The sequence below is a fragment of the Convolutriloba macropyga genome, chromosome 13, assembly GCF_964194025.1.
Source record: "Convolutriloba macropyga chromosome 13, txConMacr16.3, whole genome shotgun sequence".
In the NCBI taxonomy this organism is placed as follows: Eukaryota; Metazoa; Xenacoelomorpha; order Acoela; family Convolutidae; genus Convolutriloba; species Convolutriloba macropyga.
The window spans coordinates 4,524,343-4,541,133 of NC_134480.1; the positions used below are offsets into that span (position 1 = coordinate 4,524,343).

At 35.2% G+C, this 16,791-nt stretch overlaps 1 protein-coding gene across 1 annotated transcript in view; it reads right to left on the reverse strand.

Moving 5' to 3' along the window:
* LOC142352095 (cAMP-dependent protein kinase catalytic subunit beta-like) overlaps window positions 1–16,791 on the reverse strand; it is an 85,686-nt gene that overhangs the window by 47,970 nt on the left and 20,925 nt on the right. The window contains exon 4 of the mRNA XM_075404465.1: window positions 14,806–15,039. Coding sequence (XP_075260580.1) covers window positions 14,806–15,039 — 234 coding nt within the window. The remainder of the gene's footprint in view (window positions 1–14,805; window positions 15,040–16,791) is intronic.

A 16,791-nucleotide genomic window follows, 5' to 3' on the forward strand; every position in this document is an offset into this window, starting at 1 on the left:
GTCAGCAATAGAAAAGACCCTGCTGTCCAGTCCCGCATCCTATCCTTACCTAGAAACGATTACTAAAACTTTTCTGGCTTCTGCCGGTTTGCAGAGCTGGAAGCAAGAAGATGTTTTTGGCAGAGAACCCATTAGAAGACTCGCCATTTGCTTAAACACGAGCTTTAACAAGCTTTCCTCGGAAGCAAGCTGCTTAACCCATTTCACTATAGAAACTTCAATTTGGAACAAATTTGCATTTACCGGAATGGTCTTCCCGTTGCTGATAGTCCTATTTCAACTGATGATTCAAAACGTGTTTACTTTAACACTATGTCAGATCTAGCCTATATCGACAATGGACATGGAATCAGTCTAGAAGACTACCCAAATCATTTTATTATGGTTTTCAATCTGACGAGTACTCAGCAGGCATCTCACGATTTTATTCATCCTGAACTTACCAATTGTTCTGTATCAATTGAACTAAAGTTTTCTGCTGCCTTAGCTCATAATGTAGAAATATTTATTATTGGGGAAAAAGCAAGTACCATTTATATTGATTCGACCCGGAAAGTTTCAAAGAATCATATTTTAACAAACTAATGGACGAAGACAACTTGAACTCTCTAATTCAGAGATGTTCGGAACTCAAATACAAATTTCGTGGAGTTTATGCGGCTGATAATTTTCCAACCAACTTAACCGACAACAGCTTCATTATAGTCAATATTTCAACGTCTGCATCAATTGGAACCCATTGGATTCTTCTCTGCCAAAAAGATCAACAAATTATTTTTGCAGATCCTTTAGGCCAAACTCTATCGTCATACAAACACTTGCAGAGCAGAATAGTCTCAAACTTTAATGTTAATACCGTATATGAATTACTGAGAAACCAACCTATACAGAAACAAAACTCAATTTTGTGTGGCTTATTTTGTATTTATATTGCTCATATTATTTTCAGTGGACAAAAACTTGTAAAAATGAGTGATATTGATTTGCTTCGTTTTGCGCTTCATATGATGTTCTAATATTACTAACCTATATTGAAAATAAATTTTTTTTTCAAAATTTAATTTTTTCTTCATAAAGGAAACGAACACACAGAACATCAGAATCAATTTCCAACTTTCCATATCCACTAATAAAAATATCCATTACTTGACAAAAAGCACCAACATGCGGTCCAGAGAGAATCGATTGAAATCTTTTCAGAGTTTCAGTTGTTAGTTGATCAGTTTGAATTGGTTGATTTTTTTGCTTCGATGCATTTAATTCCAAACTTTTGTGTCCAGCAATGTTTCGGTATAAGCAGTCAGGTTGTTGAAATTTGTTTGTGACGTTTTTCGTAAAAATTGGCAAACGCTTTTGAATGGAAGCAGTAGTGTCTGCTTTTGAGAATCCGTTGAAATTGTTTTTGTTGTACTCCACTGCCAGCAAGAGTTTTTGAAAAACATCTCCCTTTGCCTCCAGTGTATCCGAAGACGAGAACAGATACTTGAAAGTTGTAAAAAGACACGGAACTGAACACGGTTTTGTTTGTTTGAGAAAGTCTGCTGAGAACTCCGACACGTCGATAAGAACATGGTAATGATTAGTAGGGTTGTAATCACAGTGGACACTCTCAAAATGCATGCAAAAGGCAAAGTTCTTGAGAGAAGAAAATTTAGGTTTTTCTTCCGATATGAAATATCTAAAGTTTTTCTGAAACTGCTTGAAGAAACCCGGAGAACGCTCATACATCGCTTCCACCATTTTCTAATATATTATAATTAGTCTGAATTGTCGTGCTCGTCGTCTTTTTTAGTTTTACGTCTTTTCGCTGCTGGAGCTTTGTTAGCTTGATCGTTTTCAGTAGCTGTACCTACAGCAGCAGACCGTATTTTTGCTGACCGTTTTGACAAAAGCTCAAACTCATCTAAAGTTAGAGTAATTCGTTGTTGAAGTTCATATTCCTTGTCAACTTTTTTAAATAGCTTGAGAAATACATAGGCACCCGTATTTTCATAAGACTTCACTGTTGCGCGTATCAATCTTTTCTCTGTTCTAGAGATTTCAAAATACACGTCTCCAAACTCTGCGTCCTTATCAGCAGTAAATGGCATTTTGTGCAAGAATTGTGTACTTAAACTGTGTCAAACTAACTGTTTTGAAAGAATTTTCGGAAATGATTTTTATTTACAAGTACCTTTAACACACAAAACACAAACAACACTTTAAATGCTTACTACTGATAAGAGCGCTCTTGGTTAACATTTAAGCTTCTGATTTGAATTTGAATGTAAGGCTAGGTTATAAAACTTGGCAATTTTGTCAAAATGTAAGACAAGACTCGTGACCCTCACTTAAACTGTTTTATTGCGTTGGTAATAAAGTTTATATTTGGATAATATTACTCAACATAGAGCAGGAACTAGTACAATTTAATGGAAAACAAATGTGACCTCTGGGTGTGTCCATAGATAAGAAAGAACTCGCAATTACACAGCAAGCGTTTGATAGAAGGCTTTAGGCCTTTGATATAACACAGTCTATACTAAACAAAACTGGTTGTAAACTTTTTGCTATTGCATACATTATAAACGTTAGTATACATATCAACATAATAAAACTGACAACTATTGTGTTTAAGTCTGTGTAGATAAGACTTTCTTATACACTTTGCAACTAGTTACAAAAACATAAAACTATAACACAGACAAGTTCATGTAGAGTAAACATTCACAATTGCAGTTACAACCCTTGACCTGGGTGTGTTAAGTATTCAACAAATTTCACACACAAGTGTTGCTAATGTTGGTATTTGCCGGATTTTATTTATTCGTTTTAAATTCAACACTATAGTTGTTCAGTTCTGCTCCATTTTAAAAAGTACAAACTGTAAAAGTGCTTTACAAATAATGTCTTACCACATTCTTTGCGAGTCTGAAGATTCTTGGGAGCGCAGTATTGTGTATCACACTCAATACAAAAACTACATAGTTTTTATACAGCAGAAGAAAAATAGCGAAAAAGGCTGTTGGAGATCAATTGAACATTGCATCATACCAAAAATGTTCGTGAATTTTGTTGCAACACTACCAGATAAATACGTATCTACAGAAGACAATGGCACGAAAACTGTGCTAACAGCCGGAGGATACAGTGTTCCTCGGAAAATGCCCCTACTTTTCCCCTATGACATTGAGACACTTTCTCCAGACACAAAGAGACTTTTGTACCGATACGATTGTGACTGTGTGCCTATTTTTGAGAATCAACTCGGCCAATTCCAGGCAATTGAAGAACTGGCTCAACTTTGGGGAATTCAACCTTCGCCAACTTCACCAGCTACTTCACCAATTGGATCACCGGCAACGAACGACCCAAGCCCCATTGTTACGCCGGAAACAACAGATACAAAACGAAAAACAGTCAACGCTTCAATCATGGAAAAATTGTCTTGGAATATGGGGTCAACCGAGCAGTTCGAACCGAACTTCGATAGTTCTCATCTTTCAGAGACAACTTTTGTGACACCAACGCAGAGTGCAGAGAATGCTACAGTATCCTTCGAAACGTACAGAACCTCAACCAACACAACACCCTTGAATTCAGAAACTCCCAAAGTTTGCAATGCTCCACAGAAAAAACGTGCCAATCGAACACCACTTATAGATAGATTTGAGGACTAACCTGAACTCGGAAAACTGAAACTTTTTGAAACTGTCACCATTTCTATGAACCTCTAAATAAATTGTGTGCTTTAATAATATTTTTTTTGGTGTGAAAATGTAAAAAAATATCAATTTGCATTTCTAATTTTAATTGAACATCATAATATCTCTTTTTTTGTTTAGAGAATAAAACGGGAAGGAGAAGGCAGAATCAAAAAGTATTCCGTCAAATTGTTACTTAGTGAACGTTGGAAGAAAATCTCATATGTTAAAACATAAAAACACAGCAAGCAAGCAAAGTTCTGTTTAAAACACATATTGAAGAATGAAAGTTTTTTAAACAGTAAAAAGTCAATTTTCATATGAAGGAATTCTGTAAAAGTGCAAAAATCTCACTACTTAAGTAGTTACAAAAAACTTTTATTTTACTAACCATAGGGTAAAAAAAGGTTTTTAAATGGTAAAAAGTCAATTTTCATATGTAGGAATTCTGTAAAAGTGCAAAAATCTCACTACTTAAGTAGTTACAAAAAACTTTTATTTTAGTAACCATAGGGTAAAAAAAGGTTTTTAAATGGTAAAAAGTTAATTTTCATATGTAGGAATTCTGTAAAAGTGCAAAAATCTCACTACTTAAATTGTTACAAAAAACTTTTATTTTACTAACCATAGGGTAAAAAAAGGTTTTTAAATGGTAAAAAGTCAATTTTCATATGTAGGAATTCTGTAAAAGTGCAAAAATCTCACTACTTAAGTTGTTACAAAAAACTTTTATTTTACTAACCATAGGGTAAAAAAAGTTTTTTAAATGGTAAAAAGTCAATTTTCATATGTAGGAATTCTGTAAAAGTGCTAAAATCTCACTACATAAGTTGTTACAAAAAACTTTTATTTTACTAACCATAGGGTAAAAAAAGGTTTTTAAATGGTAAAAAGTCAATTTTCATATGTAGGAATTCTGTAAAAGTGCAAAAATCTCACTACTTAAGTAGTTACAAAAAACTTTTATTTTACTAACCATAGGGTAAAAAAAGGTTTTTAAATGGTAAAAAGTCAATTTTCATATGAAGGAATTCTGTAAAAGTGCAAAAATCTCACTACATAAGTTGTTACAAAAAACTTTTATTTTACTAACCATAGGGTAAAAAAAGGTTTTTAAATGGTAAAAAGTCAATTTTCCTATGTAGGAATTCTGTAAAAGTGCAAAAATCTCTCTACTTAAGTAGTTACAAAAAACTTTTATTTTATTCATCATATAGTAGAAAAAGGTTTTTAAGCACTAAAGAAGTTCATTTTCTGTAAATAGAATGCATTTAGTTATCCCACAAACACATTTATGGTTTTCACCAAATGACATTTGGTAAATGTGTTATCAGTAGTGGTAAATATCAAATCCTTAACTTCAATTGCTTTCGACCTATCTTTGTCTTATATATAGCTACATTTTACTTTTGCACAATGATAAGATAGAGTGTCTTTCATGGAATTACTTTATGTTCACATGAAACACGCTGATAATAGCAGTTTAGAACAATTTTAGTCAATAGTATAAGAATACTGCCAAGTATTCCAGAAACCTAAAAGTGAAAACTGATAATAAGGTTGAAAATAGAACGGAATTTCGATACAACCCTCGAAGAGTAGAGAAAGTCTAAAACAACTTTTGTAAAAGAGTATTTTGAACACTTGAACTGTTTCCCGACAGAAAAGAGTATATTGTAAGTATACTGCGTTAGCTATGTTTCAGTTGTGGTAGATAACAGATATAACTAAAATTACACAATAAACTTTTACCTTGCATGGAAATAATGGAAATGAGTAGTTCTGAAACATGAACACACCGCTTATTGGTCAAAAGTTAACATGGGTTAAATTTCACCAACACTCCTACCAAGATTTGCGTTCCAAACCTGGCAAATGGTGTCAAAGTGCAAGCACACCCTTATAGGGAAATTTTTCTCGTGTAGAACACAACTTTCAACCAACTAACACTCCCTCTAATTGTACCAGTTAACTGTTGTTACAATTTGACTTCATTTGCTCAGTCGTTTTCTCAGTAAAGCAGTCAGTTGAATTTTCGAAAGAAAAAAAATTGAAAAAACTCAAAAATGATCCAACTGTGTGAAATTTGCGCAAAGGAACTGGCCGACAAAAGAAGCCTTCGAAGACACAAACAGCGCGTTCATGGAGTTCAACCGGAATTCCCAGCCTTGGAGTGTAGCACTTGTGGTTTTGAGACTCACAACATTCTGATAATGAACCAACACACCCGACGGGAGCACGGTGGAGAAGTCCAAAATCAGTGTGCCTACTGCACTCTGGTTTTCAACAACCAGAGTAACTTTCATCAACATCTGAAGAATGCTCACGGATTGCCTGTTTGGAACAGAGGCCAAAGCAATAATCAAGCAGTACCAGTACAGTCGGCAATTCGAGGTGCTCTGGAGATCTACGAGATTGAAGGTAATGATCACAATGACGTTTTGTCTTTCATGAACTCTTCGAGGTATCACATCAATGAACTTATACGTCAAAAGACCCTCGAAGGTCCTCAGAAAGTTCAACTTTCTCTAAGCATTACACTCACTAAGGGGATTAATGAAGAAGAAAAACACGTAACTATTTACGCTAACGCTGAAATGCAAATTGTGTACACGGATGCTCTCTCCGAAGAGCAGTTCTTTGAATCCGTGCAGCATATTGTCAACGTGGTGTCAATGTATGCCACAAGTGGAAGTGGTTGGATTATTGAAAAGGTAGAAAAACTCGAAATTCGATTTGCAAAATTCAACCCTATTCGGGGATCAACCTATATTGCACTTCCAACTGAACTTAGCGCTCTAAAATGTCTGCTCAATATCCGAAACTTTAACGATCCAAACTGTTTCTTGTATTGTTTCACGGCTGCCTACCATTTGCAGGGGAAAGGTTGCCCCCTCACGCAACCTGGGGATCGGTACAGCAAAAAAACAAACCCCGCAACATACGCTCGCTCAAACCCTTTAACTCATCAAGCAGTAGGAGATTTCCCGATGCCGATGCCAATTGACAAAATAAGCGCGTTTGAAAGATGTAATGAAGTAAAAGTGAACGTTTTTCGATACGAAAAGAAAAGTTTGTATCCTTTCCGAATTTCAAAGCACAACTCTGATTTTGTCGTTGATCTCCTACTGATAACTGATGGTGAACGTTATCACTACGTGCTGATAACGGACCTGGTAAACTTAGTTCAAAAAGTGCAAGGGCGACAGATTGATGCACGCGCAAAAATCTGTCGCAACTGTTTTCATGTTTGCTCGAACAACGAAACGCTTCAAAAACACGAAAAACTTTGCTATCACTTCGAAACTTGTCAAGTTCTGCTACCTGAGCCGGACAGCAACAGTCTCGCTTTCAAAAAATTTCAAGCAAAAACAGCTCTTCCACTGGTTGTCTATTTTGACCTAGAGTCAATCATTGTTCCGGTATCATCAGTTGAACAAAACCCACAGACTTCAGGGACTCGTGTGTTGGACAAACACATTCCGAGCGGTTACTGTTATGTAGCCATTTCACATGGAAGTCCAAATTTGGAGTTCTTCCATCTGTACAGAGGTGAAGATTGCATGCAAGTCTTTGTGAAGCAAATGGAGACACTGGCAAAAGATATCTTCGAGAAAAAGCAAAAACACAGGTACTTCACAGGAGCAGTTGGACAAGCAAAAGAGCTTGCGACTCACTGTTGGATATGTGAAACTAGTTTTTTTGCGGACAACGAAAAAGTCTTGGATCACTGCCATTTCTCAAATCAGTTTCTTGGCTGGGCTCACTCAAAGTGTAACCTACAGCGCAGAACACAGAGCTTCGTCCCCATAATCGCACACAACTTGTCAGGATATGACTTGCATCATGTTGTAAAGAGTCTTCATCACTGCAACCCTACCAATAAGTTTTCAATAATACCTCAAACTGATGAGAATTATATCAGTTTTAGCTTTAAAGTTTGGATCAAAGATATTGTGAACAAAAATCAAAACGTCATACCCATATACGAAGAACTTCGCTTTATCGATTCTCTTCGCTTCATGCAGTCGTCTTTAGATAAACTAGTTCAGTCTTTGCCTGAAGACAGTTTCGATATACTCAATAACCATTTTGAATACTGTGACCAAAATGATGTGAAACTACTGCACGGTAAAGGATTCTACCCCTACTCCTACATGGACACCTTCAGAAAATTCAAGCTAAAAAAATTGCCGCCTAAGAAGTGCTGGGTCGACAAACTCAAATCAGGAAAAGTGACAATAACCGAAGCTGACTACGAAAAAGCAAAGCTGATCTTCGAAAAATTTGATTGTAGAAACATGGGTGAATATCACGATCTGTACTTGACAGTCGACACCCTACAGCTCGCCTGCTGGTTTGAGCGGCTACGAGCAGTCTGTCTGGACTCGTACAGCTTGGACTGTGCTCAATATCTATCAGCACCACACTTAGCGGGCGATGCCTTTCTGAAGATATGTCAACCCGACCTGGAACTTCTCACAGATCGCAACCATCTTGATATAGCAGAAGAATTGTTGCGAGGGGGTATGTCCTCGGTATACACAAAAAGACTGTTCACGCCAAACAACAAATATCTGGAACGTTTTGATGACACGCAAAAATCAACATATGGTCTCACCATAGACGCTAATAACCTCTATGGTGGGATCATGAAGGATTTCTGCTTGCCACTCAATTCCTTCCAGACGGACACAGAAGTGACGATTGAACAAATTTTGCAAACTCCCGACGACGCTGAATTTGGATATATCGTCTGCGTCGACTTGGACTACCCCGACTCAATTCACGATGCTCACCAAGATTTTCCAATGGCACCCACCCGAGAACCTGTAGACAGCATGTGGTTGAGTAGTTACCAGTTGGACCTTTTGGAAGAATATCATCTCCCAAAAGTTTCAAAGTGCAACAAACTGCTTCAAACACTCTATGATAAGAAGGATTATACACTACACTATGTAACGTTGAAGATTTATGAACGAAACGGCCTTAAAGTTTCAAAACTGCACAAGGTGCTCAAGTTCAGACAATCAAAGTGGATGGCAAAGTATATCGAACTGAACACAAGATTGCGGCAAGCAGCAACCAGCAAAATTGCTGAAAATTTCTTCAAACTCATGAACAACTCTGCTTTTGGAAAGTGTTGTGAAAGCATGCGAAATCAAGTTAACGCTTTCCTGGTCCGAGATGAACGAGCTCTCCTCAACCACACAGATAAGTTTAACATGAAATCCTTTAAAATTTTTGATGAAAACATGGCAGTCGTGACTACAAGAAAAACGAAAATAAACTGGGTGAAACCTACAATAGTTGGTGCTTCAATTCTGGATCTTTCAAAAGCATTCATGTTTCGATTTCACTACGAGAATATGAAACAGTGGTTTAAGTGTGAACTTTTATACTCTGATACGGACTCACTTACCTATGCTGTTGATTGTGATGACTTGTATGAGGAGCTAGCACGAGCAGAAGTCAACACAGAATTCGATTTCTCCAACTACCCTTCTGATAACGCATTGTACAACACAGAAAATCACATGGTAACTCTCAAATTCAAAGACGAACTGGCAGGGGTGGTAATGGAAGAGTTCTGTGGCTTGAAACCCAAAATGTATTCAATACAAACGAAAGGTATGTGTAACATTATATTTTATTAAAACAAATTCCAGTTTTGAAACTAACCAAATTCATGGAAGCGTCTTTTTAATATAACAGGAACATTGAAACCTAGATTAGGAAAGCACATAGATTAAAATAGAAAATGGATTGATTGTAATGTTCTTTCAGACTGTCAGAAGAAAAGTGCAAAGGGAATAACACATGAGGGGCAAAAGCAACTAAAGCACGAGGTCTTCAAGAGAGTATTGGACAGCGGGGAAATTGTCCGCGTCAAAAATGTGACCATCAAATCAGAGAAACATGAGTTGATGACACTGGAACAAAACAGAGTTGCGCTTTCGGCCTACTGTGACAAGTGGTTTTACCTTGACCCAATAAACTCCCTACCATTTGGACATAAAAATATTAGAGAATTTGCATTTCACAATGTTATATTAAATGATTGGGATTGGGAGTCAGAAAACGAAAGCGACTTGGATTCAATTTCACAAACAACCCCGGAAAATGTGATATCTGAAAACAATAGCTTTTCTCCTCCCGATCCAGGATTCAATCAGCCCGATTATTCAGAAAGTGAGCTTGATCAAGATATTGTTGACTGGAATGAACCCTACGCAATTTCCCCGCCAGCCCTTGACAATTCTTTTCTAGAATTGGAAGCAGTTGAAAGCGAAGCAGGCAATAATAGTGATATGTCTGATTTATCTTCAAGTAATAGTCTTATAATAGAACCAACACCAAAACGCAGACGTCTAGTTTTATACAATTCAAGCAGTGAAGATAACTGATAACTTACATTTAGTTGTAGTTGAAGTGCATGGACAAATTATAAAAGCATTCATATAAACTAAATACAAATTAATGTAAAAATTGAAACTTTATTATAAAAAGAAGACAAATAAAAGGTTTCTCTAACGCCGTTTTATCGGGATTCCACGACGACTAAGAATAATTTCCATGGGGGAATGACTTTTAACATGGTTAGTCAAACCATTTTGCTGGGTAAAAATTTTGAAACAAATTTTACACCTTAAAACAGGGTTTTGGATAATTGGAGGGGGCGCAATAACTGCTGAATTTTCACACTGGTGGTATCGTGTGTCAATTAAACGCCAAATTTTCTGATTGCAGTTTTCACATTGATATCTAAAATTGTTGGGGTGTATTTCTTCAAAATGAGTAAAAAGATCTTTAGAATTTAAAAATTTGGAGCGACACAGAAAGCAGTCCAACAAGCAACGTTTTCGCCTTGGTGGCATTTGGAATTCGTATTCTGGTATTGGGTGTGTAGGTTCTGTATAACTGTGGGTAAAATGTTGAAATGGGCCCAGACCAAAACAAGATTAAAGTACCCTGGCGCAGACATATGACGAATTCACTTTCAAAGCAAAAGCGGTGGTAGTTAAAATGGCTTCAAGCCCAAAGCGGCAAACCAGTCACGCAAGTGGAGGGAAAATGGTTTCCTAAGATTAGTTTCATGCATGGCAGGGGAAATAAGGAGAAAGAATTTCAAAGTGTCCCACCCTGTAGTTTGCCCAGGAAGACACTTGTGTCCCCCCCCCGTAGTGTTCACGGGAAGACACTTATGTCCCCCCCCGTAGTTTGCCCAGAAAGACACATCACTACTCACATTTGTATTGATGGATTTCACCTGTTCAGGCGCGGTAACATAAGGGAATGAGCGTTTTCTGTTTTTTTTCTAATCTGTAAAATTGTGTTGAAAATATAAACTGCACAAAATTTGTTAGACCGAACTTGGGATTGTGAAACCTTATCAAAAAGTTGAAAAATATATTAAAATCAAGTTCTTTTATCGTAACTTTAGGAACTACCCCAATCCAATTAGTATCAAGAGGATCAAGACTAAAAACAATTAGCTTTTAATGATTAATGGTCAAAAGGTAAAAAAACAGAAAGACGAAGCTGTTCACTTTTTAAGAAGATGCATCAACAAACAGCTTTGCCGCAGACATAATAAGCTGTTTGTTATCAGAAAATGACAGTGCAAGCTTTTTTTTACAGTTTTTGCGTAAATTGTGGGGAAAGACAAATCAGAAAAAGAACAATCTGTGTACCAATAAATTTTTGGTTTTGTGCCTAAAGAGTTTTGATAAAATTCTAAAAGCTTCGCGCCGATTTTCGGTTATCCTATCGAATTTAGGTTCGAAATATTTATCACATCAATTTGCTCGTACACAATTCATATTGCCCAAATATTTGTTGCGAAGAGTGATTTTTGGACTAATTAAATATCAGTAGTAATAAGGAGCATATAGCGCTTGTTGACTACGGTTTCGTTTTTCTCAATGGGAAAAAAACAAAAACTGTGACTTGGCATCCAATTCGAGACCACAGTTTAAAATCAAATTGGAAAAAACAAGGCGCATTGATTCAATTATCTCACTAACCGATATTTGACTGATTTCAAAGATCAAATTATAAAGCATACTATTGGGACATCACCATTTATTTCTAATTATTTTATTAAACTTTTTTTGAGTTGTATTATATCTCAACGCTGATGAAATAAACAACTAGCATGAAAATTTTCTGTCATGCAAAAATTGCAGAATTACTAAGAATAGAAAAATGAGTTTGATAAAAATTTGGAACACTTGATTATATTTAAGAATATTTAGGGATAAAAATTCTGTGAAAAAGTAGAAAGGAAACGTTTTAAAATCTTTAAACTCGTCTTTATTTTTAAATCCAAAAAAACAGAAATTGACGTTTTAAGAGAGTGCTTCAATCTGTTTGAATCTACGAACAACTTTTAAAGTCAGCAGGTTCGTATCTCCTTAAGAACATCCGTGAATTGAATACCTACGGACTACGGAGCACTATGCTGTAAGAGAATCTGATGCACTCCTGATTTTCCTTAGTAATCCCGTTTGGAGGACGAAAGTTCAAAAATTCAGTGCTACAAAAAAAGACCAGAATGATTAATGATGATACAGTTTTGCAGAAAATGACAGTGTAAGGCCTTTTACAGTTTTTGCGTAAATTGTGCGGGAAAGATAAATCAGAAAAAGAACAATGTGTGTACCAGAGAAATTTGGTTTTGTACCTAAACAATTTTGGGTCAAATTCTAAAAAATTCGGCGTCGATTTTCGGTTATCCTATCAAATTGAAGTTCAAAATTTTTATCACATCGATGTGCTTGTACCTAATTCATATTGCCCAAAAATTTGATATGAAGAGTGATTTTTGGACTTATTAAAAATCAGTAGTAATAAGGAGCATATAGCGCTTGTTGACTACGCTTTTGTTTTTCTCAATGGGAACAAATAACAAAAAGTGTGACTTGGCATCCAATTCGAGACCACAGTTTAAAATCAAATAGGAAACAACAAGGCGCATTAATTCAATTATCTCACTAACCGATATTTGACTGATTTCAAAGATCAAATTATAAAGCATACTATTGGGACATCACCATTTATTTCTAATTATTTTATTAAACTTTTTTTGAGTTGTATTATATCTCAACGCTGATGAAATAAACAACTAGCATGAAAATTTTCTGTCAAGCAAAAAATGCAGAATTACTAAGAATAGAAAAATGAGTTTGATAAAAATTTGGAACACTTGATTATATTTAAGAATATTTAGGGATAAAAATTCTGTGAAAAAGTAGAAAGGAAACGTTTTAAAATCTTTAAACTCGTCTTTATTTTTAAATCCAAAAAAAACAGAAATTGACGTTTTAAGAGAGTGCTTCAATCTGTTTGAATCTACGAACAACTTTTAAAGTCAGCAGGTTCGTATCTCCTTAAGAACATCCGTGAATTGAATACCTACGGACTACGGAGCACTATGCTGTAAGAGAATCTGATGCACTCCTCATTTTCCTTAGTAATCCCGTTTGGAGGACGAAAGTTCAAAAATTCAGTGCTACAAAAAAAGACCAGAATGATTAATGATGATACAGTTTTGCAGAAAATGACAGTGTAAGGCCTTTTACAGTTTTTGCGTAAATTGTGCGGGAAAGATAAATCAGAAAAAGAACAATGTGTGTACCAGAGAAATTTGGTTTTGTACCTAAACAATTTTGGGTCAAATTCTAAAAAATTCGGCGTCGATTTTCGGTTATCCTATCAAATTGAAGTTCAAAATTTTTATCACATCGATGTGCTTGTACCTAATTCATATTGCCCAAAAATTTGATATGAAGAGTGATTTTTGGACTTATTAAAAATCAGTAGTAATAAGGAGCATATAGCGCTTGTTGACTACGCTTTTGTTTTTCTCAATGGGAACAAATAACAAAAAGTGTGACTTGGCATCCAATTCGAGACCACAGTTTAAAATCAAATAGGAAACAACAAGGCGCATTAATTCAATTATCTCACTAACCGATATTTGACTGGTTTCAAATATCAAATTGAAAAGCATACTATTGCGACATCATCTTTTTTTTCCAATTATTCTTTATTATTTTTGAGTTGTATTATTCCTCAAGGCTGGTGAAATAAACAAGTTGCTTAAAAACTTTCTGTCAAGCAAAAATTACAAAATTACTAAGAATAGAAAAATGACTTTGATAAGAATTACAAAAAGTTCAACATATTTAAGAACATTTAGGGAGAAAAATTCTGTGAAGAGGTAGGATGGAAATTTTTTAAAAATCTTTAAACTCGTCTTTATTTTTGAGCCCAAAAAACAGAAATCGACGTTTTAAGATCGACGTGCTTCAATCTGTTTGGATATACGAACAGCCCTCAAAGATAGCAAGTTTATATCTCTTTAAGAACATCCGTGAATCGAATACCTAGAGATTACGGAGCGCTATGCTGTAAGAGAATCTAATGCTCTCCGGGTTTTCCTTGTTTATCCCGTTTTGAGGACGAAAGTTCAAATATTCGGGCGTACGAAAAAAGACCAGCATGATTAATATAATTCTTCCTTTGAGTGCATTCAGAAAATTTTGATATATAGCATATACACAATTTGCTTTGTTTTCAATTACCAATCCGTAAAAAATCAACATGAACCGCAAATGGTCAAAATAGGGAAATATGTTTCTCAAAAATATTGACCACCGAATGTTGTATTTACTTCTTTCCAAAAATTCAGGGTTATTCTAATGAGCCTCAACGAATGGCAATTGCTTTCGATAAAAATCAATCGTATTTTTTGCTTTTTTTTTATAAAAACTGTTTGATTCACGTTTCTAGGAATAATTTTTTTCTACACAAGATATGGCGTATAATTCAAATTCGGCTCAACATTTGACAAAATTTTGTCCTTATAAAACTAGGATAGAATTTCAAATCTTCAAGTTCTTCCAATATTCAATTTTTTAAACAAATTATTGATGATTATTACAGTTTTCTGGACACTTTTCCTAAAATTTATATAAATTTTATAACCAGCTGACCTGCAACTAATGCGGAGCAAAATTGTACGGAAGTTTAACTGTCCATTTAATTCATTGCAGTTGATTTCCAATACTGTAAAAGAAATTCAAATTTCTTGGTACGATTATTTTTATATACTGACCTTGAAGGAGAACGCTAGTTTGACAATGAAAGGAAAACTGATGCATGCTAATATTCTCTTTTCGTTCAAAGTGTGCTCCACTTGTTTCAGTTTGACGACTTTCTGTTTGTCAAGCACCTTAACAGCGTAATATTTCTCTTCTTTAGCTGGGAGATAGCGACTGAGAAGTACCCGTCCAAATGACCCTGTGCCCAGGGTTCGTTTAACTTCGAAGTCACACAACTTTACTGAGCTCTGAAATAAAAACCAAGCGAATCTTTTTTGTTAAAATGTAAAAAACGAACTAGCCACTGAAAAATTCTTTTGTTTTCATAATCATTTCCGAATAAATAATTCTGTGAGAATTTTAGTATAGACTGACAATAAGCGGGGATGCCTATAACAAATTATATATAGAATTATAAAGGTATAAAATTATCAGACATAACAGACTTAAGGACAAATTGCTCTCAAACGACAGTAGTAGCAAGCTTTTAGTGAGGCTACCCAGGTTGAGGTCCCAGACTGAAAATCCATACGTCCAGACCGTCACAGACAAAACATGTCTATGTCCAGACCACCCCAGACGGAACTTACCTATGTCCATCTTCGTGCGTTCAAAAATATTTGTGCGTTCTTCGTGCATTCAAAAGCCCCTATGTCCAGACTTTCGTGCGTTCCAAATCAAAGTTCGTGCGCTCAAGTTCTGAAGATTTGTGCGTTCATGTCCAGATTATTGTGCTTTCAAAAGTTCAAAAGTGCGTATGTGCAGAACTATATTCATATAAGTTGTACACAACTAAGCTTTTTGAGTAGGAGGAAATCTAGGAGTTCAGATTATTGAAAATTTTCTGAATCATGAAATTCGACAAAACCACAATTTATTATTTACAGTTTTTTTTATTTTTTTTGTATTGCGATATCTTCTGAAATATTTAAAATGGAACAATAAAATTAAATCCAGGTATATTTTATGTTTGCGCCCCTCCCCCACTCAATGAGTGCGCATTAGTTGTGCCCACCCACCTCCTTCTCGCCTCCCCCGCCATGCTTTTACATATTAATTTAACATTGTTGTTCCGACCCCTCTTGAGGGACTATATACTCAAATGGGTTTTTTTGTTCAGTCAGTTTTGGCCGATAGATATATTCATCGTAGAGATTTGAGCCTGGTATCATTAGAGGGCTTTTCCAGCGTAGAATATGGAATTAAAAATATTTTTTTGATTTTCGTTTTTGAATGGGGAGATATCGAGGTTTAAACTTTCGAGAAAATAGAGTGAATTTCGTTTATTTCATTCAACTTTTTTCGAAATTTGTGATTAAAATTTTGCCAATTCTGATAAAATTTAATCAAGTTTTTCAAAAAAATGTTGCTGATTTTACGTTTAAAGACAAAATATTTTGTCGGCTTTTTTCATTGATTTTTGTTTGTCACAAATTCCGGCTAAATATTTCACAAAAATCAGACTTTTTCATCAAAAACAGCACGAAATAGGTTTCTTTAGTCCACTCTGATTAAATTTGCAGGAATTGCACACCCAAACACCATTAACACAACCTTTGTAGACTAAAAAAGGGGCTAATTCTACTTCAGCTTCCGCTGAGAGTGCTCTGTAAATAAAACTTGGCCGTTTTTTGCTAACTTTATTCGTTGATTATCAAAAACGCAGCATTTATTTTTGATTTTTTAACTAACAAAGTATCTATATCAATGGCATTCCAAATATTAGATATTCCTAATAGACAACCAACATTAGCAGGACTAGTTTTGTACCAATCTTGGACCGTTACACTCCAAAAAAAATTCGGATTGTCAACAGTCGGTTTTTTATTAAAAAAATTCGATCTTTTTTATATTAACTAAATAACAGAACATTTCAAATCAGAGCTCATTAGTGATAGGTTTTAATGGCTTCCTAAATAGCTGAAAATAATTTATCTAGTTGATTGCTTTAAAACTTATGGTCGTTTTGATTTTTGAAAAATTTGATTTTTAAATAAAAA